Genomic DNA, 9,059 nt, shown 5'->3' on the forward strand with positions numbered 1-9,059 from the left:
ATTTCACAGACACATTCTGGGGACACCAGAGACTTATATTACATATTGTAAAAAGGGGCATAATATGTCTGCTTTAAAGTAGCTTATTAGAAAAATACTTCCATAAAAGTAACTGATATTACATTAACAAACATTAGGGAGATTGCTCACCTAAAAATGAAAAATCTTCATGTCATTACAGGTTTGTAGATCATTGTTAGATCATGTTTGTCCTACACCACAAAACCAGTCATAAGGGTCAATTTTTTTTAATTGAGATTTATACATCACATGAAAGCCGAATAAATACGCTTTCCACTGATGTATGGTTTGTTGGGATAGGACAATATTTGGCCGAGATACAACTATTTGAAAATCTGGAATCTCTACTTATGACTGGTTTTGTGGTCCAGGGTCACATATATTACCATTACTATTACATTCTTTAACATAAAAATGCTGTGCTTCTCGAGATTTAGATTTAGATTCAGATTCATAATTTGGATTTAAGTAATGTTGTGCTTTTGTCATTTTTCTTTTTTTTTCTATTTAAATTTAATTTAATTTGTCATTTCAGTACTTGATTTAGTACTTATGTATAGTACTTATAAAATAACTTATTTTATTTTAAGTAGTTGCCAAGGCAACATTTCTAATTTAAGTTTTTATATAATGTTATTTTATATCAGCTTTATTTCAAATAATGAATTTTTTTTTTTTTTTAGTTTACAATAACAACACTGGTGTGATGTGTTAAATGAGTAGTTCACCCAAAAAGACAAAATATATTTTGTTATGATATTTTGTTAACTGTTTTGGCCATACAGTCAAAGGGGTCCAAAACAACACTGGACTTCCATAGTACGGATAAAATATTTTTTTGTGAGTCATGAATAAATAATGACGGAATGTTCATCTTTGTGTGAACTATCTGTTTAAAGAAGTGAGTGTTCATCCCTCTTAACCACTGGTGTTTATGAGAGAGACAAGAGTGGCGGTTTGTGGTCTCCTGTTCTTAGCACCTCACTCCTTATGGGATGCAGTTGACCTGTTTAACCACCCTTGACTTTTGTGCAGCCCATGAGATAAAATACTCATGAACAAGCTGAAGAAACAGACAGTCACATCTGCTCCATCTTAGCTTCAGTCTACTTAGTGGCGTTTCAATTACGACTAAACATTTCTCTCCCCATTTACATCTTATTGATCTCTCGCTCCGGCCCCTGCTCTGCTTAACGTCTTCTCCACTTACTCTTCTTGAGAACAGGCATCTTTGCTGCTAACCTTAAGGTCCCTCAGAGGTCACCACCTCATCGTACAGGGAAACAGTCAGTACAGTCTGACAACTGACAGCCTCATTTCTGACCTTCACTTCAACTTAAGGCTGGAATACACTACATGACTTTTACAATCTGAACAGATTTTAAAACTACTTTCGTCAACTAGTATCAAAATGTCCATACTGTAAATTGAGGCAAAAGGTGTGTAGTGTATTATAGCCATCTGTTGCTTTACACATTTAAAATTTAGACACCCTCATATCATTCCAAACTAATTTATCTTTTTTTTTTTTTTGTGAAATACTACAGAAGAAGCTTAGCAGAATGTCCTGTTATATGATGAATAGAAAGTTGCTTGAGGAAAATGAATGTATACATGGAACATATGAAGTATACTTGGGCCTTAAGTATGTTAACATGCGCTTTAAAAGTTAAATTTTCAGTTTTCAGTAAAATATCACATAAAGGCTTTCATCTGACTGACATAGTCCATTTTTTGTGATGTCAGACTAAAGGTCCTTGCACACTGAGTCCGAAATTTTCGTATGCGTTTTTTTGGTTTGTTTTTTTCATATTCGTCATCCTTTCCTATCAAAATGCTTGCTACGGATGCTAAAACCATTTTTTTTATGACGGACGAAGGTTTCAGAGGCAGTGTGTAAACGTGATTGACACAACATGAGGTCGTATTTAGGGCTGGGTATCGTTAACATTTTTTCCGATACCGATACCTTGACTTCCATACCGGTTCCTGAACGATACTTTTTTCGATACCAATTTTATGAAATCCATTTTAACAAGATTACATTACCTAAAAAAAAAATTTTTTTTTATTTTTCAGCTTGTTGATGTTTATACAAACTCAAAGACTCATCTCCTGAGCCACTGCACAAAGGAACAAAATGTATTAGCAGCTTCCAGCGCTGTCTGCCTGTGTTCTCTTCCATGATCGCTGCTCTGACACCGAGTCAGAGGTAATAACATATTTAATTTCAGCAACATTACATGGCCAAAACACAGAATTTGGTACCGAACAACAAGACGTTTTTCGATACTCGATGGTATCGAAGCACTTCGGTCGGTGCCTAAAAAGTATCGAACTCGATACCCAGCCCTAGTCGTATTTATTTTTTAACGTGTGAAAAAAGCGGACTCAAGTGTGCAATGACCTTAACAGACCTAGATAATGTGATTGTGGATCAGCTTTATCCAGCATGTATGCATAGTAATTGGACTACAACTGTATAAACAGACCAAATTTGAATTAGTTAACTGCTGAAAATATTCCCCTTCCCTATAGCTCTCAAATTTGGGGTGCATTTTGACTGGGCATGTTGCTACCCAGTCATTTAAATGGGAATCTGTGTGATTAGGAGTTTCTTGTGAGGGCGAAAAAGTTCCCCATGTTGATTTCACTTGTGTATGAGAGGGTCTCATGAATTCGCCCCCAAAAAAAGGCTGCTTAGTTTGAAATTGACTTTGCTTCAAGTGATGCTTCATGCATCACTACACTATATGCAATAGACAGTGGAGCTTTTTTCCTGTGAAATTTTACTGAAATGTGGCTAATGTGACTACACCTTAAGCTCAAAAGAGATTTAAGAGCTATGGTGCAGGAAAAGGTTGCCTTTGTATGAAAACACATTTTAGTCACATATTACAAAATAATAGATTTTTTATATATTTTTCAGAAGATATATTCATAAACGAGAATTACCCTTACTTCTAGAGAGAGTTTTGCCTATTCCTTAAACAGTACATGACAAATATGCACATACATGCTTATTTTGTGTGCCCATGCGGCATGGGTAGCATGTGCTACGTGTTTGCTCTGTCCCGCAGACCTAGGAACTAATTAAAAAGGGCTTAAGGCGCAGACTGCTCAACTTCCATTTTAGGGTTTCCACCCATCTCTTAAGACTACTATATAAGCCTGCTATATATGTAAAGCTATCACACATGGGCACAGATTCCAGATCAGTTTGGCTTTTAGGACCTTCTGCTTACAGAGGGTCATAGTGAGTGAAATAGTGTACAGAGGTCAGCTTGTGGACCCACGTTAAGTGTCCTGTGCTGCACGCAACACATCACATCTTTAGTTTTATGAGAACTGACAAACTCCTGTACTTAGATTCTGTATGGCTTCTTTAGGTTAACCAGTGTGTTTATATAGGCATGTATGACTTTTCAGTGGCATCTGTTCTGCCATGTTGAAACACAGGATTTACGTGTGGTATGTTAAATGCGCTATGTAAAACCTCTAACTATGTCTCAGATATAATTGTTTTTGGGTAGTTTTAGTTTAAAATGTGTTTTGATGGAGCAATTATCTGTCTGTAATTTTACTTGCACGTGGCACATCTTATGCAAGGTATCCAGAGTAGGTTCCTGAAATCGAACAAGTACAAAGACAAGTTTGTGAATTACAACAGTTCAAAAGTTTGGTGTCAGGAAGATTTTTTTTTTCCCTTGAAGAAAGTAATAGCTTAATTCAGTAAGGATGCATTAAATTGATCAACATTTACATGCTTTTATGTTACAAAAAAGTGTATTTTAAATAAATGCTGTTATTTTGAACTTTATATTCAGCAAAGAATCATTAAACAATTAGTATCATGGTTTCCACAACAATTTTAAGCAACACATTCCATTTTCAACTGATAATAATGAAAAAATGTTTCTTGAGCACCAAATCAACAAATTTGAATGGTTTCTGATAAATGATGTGACACTGTGATGACTAAATAAATAAGAATATAATAAATTGGATGATTAATAAATACATTAAAATAAAAACAAATTACAATTAAAATATTGTAATAAATTAATAAATGATAAATAAATTACAATTAATAAATTAATTAGGAATAAATTACAATTTAAAATATATTAAAATATAAAGCATTTATTTTATCTTAATTTTAAAAATAACACTGCAAAGTTTCAGTTAATGCATCAGAAATTATTCATTAACACAAATGGATTAAATAAACCTTTCAGTCTATTTGTATATATATATTAGGGATATATATATTAGGGATGCACCGAAATGGAAATTCGTGGCCGAAACCGAACAAAAATGAAACACTGGGCCGAAAGCTGAAGGCGGAATACCGAACACGGTTTTTCGAGTTTTTTTCCCCCCCATGTATTTTGCCAATTTTTTTCACCATTGCATAAATTAAATAGCCAAAATGTGCTTTTTACTATTTTGTCTTGCTTGTTTATGAATGTTGATGGAGTTCTTGCGTTTTCTCAACTTTTATTTTGGTGGAAACGCGCTGGAAGACCTCAATGCTTCTTTTTGTTGACAACAGCAGATTTATAAATGAGTCTCATTACGAATATGTTGCACGTATCTCATTGTCACATGCCTTGTAAAAATTCATAAAAATGTGACTGAGCAACTGACAAGTAACACTGGTTCAGCGCAGATTTTCCTTGCGCTTTGGACTTTGAACCCTGGTTAACAAGCAGTTTGTGCAGCACTGTCAGACGAATACATTCAATTCGAGCGTGAAAACGAACGTTCTGCAGTTTAATAACTAATTGTTTAAGGCCATTTCACGATTTCAATCATCATACAGTAACCCGCAACAATCACCCCTTCCTCTTCTCATCGAAGACATGCGCTGCAGTACTAAACAGTCTGGCTGTCGGTGCTTGTAATGATTTTTGCATCTTTCTCGGACAGTTTTAAATGCTTCCACACTGCAGACATGTTTGTTGCATTATAAAGAGTGTGCGCCTCTCACTCTGCGCTGGTTGCTATTTGATCGCGTCACGTCACTGTTCTGTACAATTTATTCGGTCTTTTCGCTTATTCGCTTATTAATAGGGGTTATGCGCAACAGACTTCCGTATTCTGTTAACCGGGTCTCGTCGCTTCCGGTTCAAGCGTTTTGCATATGTTTAGTTAAATATGAAGCCGTTTTACTCAAGATGCCTTCAAAGTAGATACCAATGATGATCATAACCAATGTCCATCACATATGCGGACTGATATCTAAAAGTGTTTTTTTTTTTATTCTTTTCACATTTAGATATTAAAATTGAATAAAACGTCAACAATAAAAACAGCTAGCTAGTTTAACTGATTATATTAAAAGTCCATAGATATCGCTATTATTTAATACGGCTGTTAACACGTTCTCCGACAAGCGGAAGCAATGAGACCTGTTTTCCGAGTTTGGTCAGGTGATGTTCGACATATACCCTATTTCGGTTGCCGAACATTCGGAGCATCTCTAATATACTGTATATTTTAAATGGAATGAACAATGGAATTAAGTTAGGACAAAATGTATAGCAATTGTGTTGCTTTGGCTCATTTTAATCAAATAAATTGAACAGGAATGAATTAATGAATTTTAAAAAATAAAGTTTACTAAACAAATTTCATGAGACATCTATGTGCCAGGTGAATTATATGTGGTGTTATACCTGGCCAGTGGTTTGGACAAAGCTGGCACTATTTGTATGCCAGTTATTTTGTGGTAATCAATAGACGTCAAATGGTTGGGTTTATATTAGGAGGAAGTAATTGTTTGTGATGAGGTTTTATTAGGCACTAAATTACACCACTGAAATGCAGGGTTTTCTAAAGACTCCTGTATCATTTTTCAACAAGCTCGCACAGCCCCATGTGCCTCAGCTGAACAGCTCACATCAATTAAACTCTTTAATTAGGATTTTTCTGTTGTGCTCAGTGGTTGGATGTATATCACATAAGCACCATGTTGATGAGGGAAGGGAAATTGTGCAGATGAGGGAAGCAAATGTAAGACGAATGCCGACCTGTTTGATGAGAGTTACCTGAAGTCTGTTTGCCTGACCCTCCCAAACATTCGCTGTTCTGACCATATGCACAACCATTTCTCTGTGAAGAACTGCGATCGATTAATGCAGGTAATAGAGGGGCTTGCAGTTGTTACACATTACCGGAGTTTCCAAGCACATCTGGGTAACATTTACGACACTCAGCCTTGCGTTATAAAATGCTGAGAGAAAAAGAGACAAAAATGAGTAAACACCATACATGGTTGTTTTCAGTGGTTCTGATCAGCAAATACTGCAGTTTATCGATAAAGCCATATAATTTTAAACAGTGGGTGTTAATAGAGACCGTATTGTTTGTGCATATTGTAGCCGACTACATACAAACTGGACATTTTTGTTGATTCCATCCCTGAAAACAATCCATATTTGAAAAGAGCAGGCATATGTAGGCCGGAAAGATGAAGACGGGAGATCATCAGACATCTGCTGAATTCTACATGTAAATAGATTCATAAACATTTATGGGTTTCCTTGATGTGAAACCACTTGAGTTTTAGGAAAGGAAAAGCTTGCTCATTTCAAATGAGAATTGAAGGTAATTAGTTCCAAGGGCTTCGGAACCGCAACCTTCAAAGTCAAAAGAACTTGTGTTTAAAAATAGTGTTAAAATGTCACTGTAAATGTATGGCTTCCGATTAAATCCCTGAAAAAGAGGGAACGCTTTTTCTCCACAGTCATGACTTCATCTACATTTCTTGACAAACTGTGGCTTTGTATATTATGGTTTCCTGTCGATTCCTTTTTTTAAACCAGGATTTCCTTTAGTGCCTTAAATTCAAATTCATTAGCCAACCATAATGTTATCAAAACACCAGCTGGTTGAGAACAAAGGGGATGTCCTTTTTCAGCTCAACTGTATAGTGTTAGTGTGAATGGCAGGCACAATTCCAATGCAAATTGCGGTTTGTAAATTCATGTAAATTGATTTAGATTTAGAAATATTTGAATTGCTTGTCCCCCTAAACCCCCCCCCAGGTTTGAATCATCTTTTCTTTGTTTCAGTTTGTGTCATTGTGTGGTAGGTTCTTGTTCAGGTGGACACCTCAGGTTTTTGTAGATCTTTAGGTTTGTCAGCACTGATTTCATCTGTAAATCTTTCACAGTTACATTCATTACACCAAATGTCTCCATCACTGTATTAATATTGCTCAATATATTTTCTGTAATTCATTTTGACCCATTTTTAAGAATTGTCTTTACCCCTCTCTATCTCCTCCCCTGCTTGTTTACAGGGAATCTGAAGAATGTAGTTTAGCAGTGGGCTCCCAGCTCATGTTTCCAAATCAGGCCCTGCTCCTCTAATGAAGACAGTATGTCGGAGCCATCGCCAGAGGGGAGCTTGGAAAACATTACTTGAATGTTTCCAGGGAACATTTTTTTTAAATGCAGAGATGGGCCGGTTTGAACGGTTTTAGTCAATGTTGGATCTAGGGCAAACATTTAAGGGGTGTACTTTTTTACAGAAATCCAAAGCCATTTTCGGATGAAATGTAAAGCGTGAATGCAATATGTTGTGGGTGCAGTATGTCACAAAAAACACGTTTTTGTGTCACTCTTTGTTTTTTTTTTAACTATATGGGATCATTTGAAAATGAGATATTGTCAAAGGGTTGAAAGAGTCTTGTCAAAGATGCATCCCAGAAATGTGTCTAACCATGGTTTACATGGCAAGTCACTCAGATCTTTACGGTTTGGCTTCACCCTCTTAATGAAACCATCTTTTATAACTTTTAACTGCAATATCTTGTCCCGTTATGGACTGGATAAGTGAAATTTAATGGGCTGACTGACCAAATTCCAAGTCATGTTGGCTTCATGAATTGTTTTATCTTGCCTATGGCAGGCTTTTTATCACGTTTATTTTCTTGTGCTTGATGAGCGAGTCAAAAATTGCAAATGTTTTCAAGCTGTCTGTCAACTTTTAATTTTTGTTGTAAAAATGCTTTTCTGTTATATATTAAAATATAAAAAAGAAACTGTGTGGCTTTTTCTTCCAGAGAGTGTTGTGCTTGTGTTTCACTGGGGGCTGCCACATGTGAAAGACCTGTTCTTTTCAGCATGATCTTTATGGATTTTTTGACACTCGTGACACTCTAGTATACTGTTTCATTTCAAGCTTTAATAGACTAAAATATGCATATTGAATACTTGCAGCTGTATTTTGTTCTGTATTTTGAGTCAAAATAACATGATACCAATTTTATTTATTTACTTTTCTGTCCAGCTTGATTAGGTTATTCAAATTCATTAAAATGCAATATACAAAATGACTGGAATACAGTTATCCTGAAATTATGTTTTAATTTTTAAAGTAAAATTCATAACATATTTTGAAAAAATGGGGGAAAATGTAAATATTATTCCCTGTAAATGTACATTTTTTTTCTTTAAATAATGTCTGAAAAACTATATATAACCTTGAAAAAATGTTTTCTGAGGAATTGTTTAAGAGAAAGATTTAGTCCTGTAGACTCAAAAGTGTTCAAGCAGGCTATTTGTCCCCGTCCACCTTCTTTGTCATGACTCATAAACCGCAAAGTTGTTGATCATCTCGTACCTGGACTAGTATAAGTTTCTACTGGCACCTGCTCATCTAGTGATAGTCTATGTTTGACATCCCAACGAATTTTATGCAAAGTGTTCGTATGTCTTCCCTGACGACGTGTTCAACCTTTCACTCTGACTGATCTTCCCTCCGTTGATCACGAACAGATTTATACTAGTGCTGTCAAATTATTAATCGCGATTAATCGCATCCAACATAAACGTTTTTTTGTTTTGTTTACATAATATGTGTATACTGTATATATTTATTATGTATATATAAATAGTAAATACACACATACAGTATATATTTTGAGAAAATTTCCATGTATATATTTATATTAATATAATTGATATTGCATATAAATATTTTAAATGTATAAACATAACGTGTGTGTATTTATATATATATATATA

The 9,059-nt window shown here is 35.1% G+C and overlaps 1 protein-coding gene across 1 annotated transcript in view; it reads left to right on the top strand.

Moving 5' to 3' along the window:
- The window catches only part of LOC107702251 (histone deacetylase 8-like), a 29,731-nt gene extending 22,257 nt beyond the window's left edge, over nucleotides 1-7,474 (top strand). Inside the window, exon 11 of the mRNA XM_016504508.1 lies at nucleotides 7,331-7,474. Within this exon, the coding sequence (XP_016359994.1) occupies nucleotides 7,331-7,353 (23 nt within the window). The 3' untranslated portion in view covers nucleotides 7,354-7,474. The remainder of the gene's footprint in view (nucleotides 1-7,330) is intronic.
- Nucleotides 7,475-9,059: the final 1,585 nt, after the last annotated feature.

The sequence above is a fragment of the Sinocyclocheilus anshuiensis genome, unplaced genomic scaffold (assembly GCF_001515605.1).
Source record: "Sinocyclocheilus anshuiensis isolate Anshui unplaced genomic scaffold, SAMN03320099.WGS_v1.1 scaffold1941, whole genome shotgun sequence".
Classification (NCBI taxonomy): Eukaryota; Metazoa; Chordata; class Actinopteri; order Cypriniformes; family Cyprinidae; genus Sinocyclocheilus; species Sinocyclocheilus anshuiensis.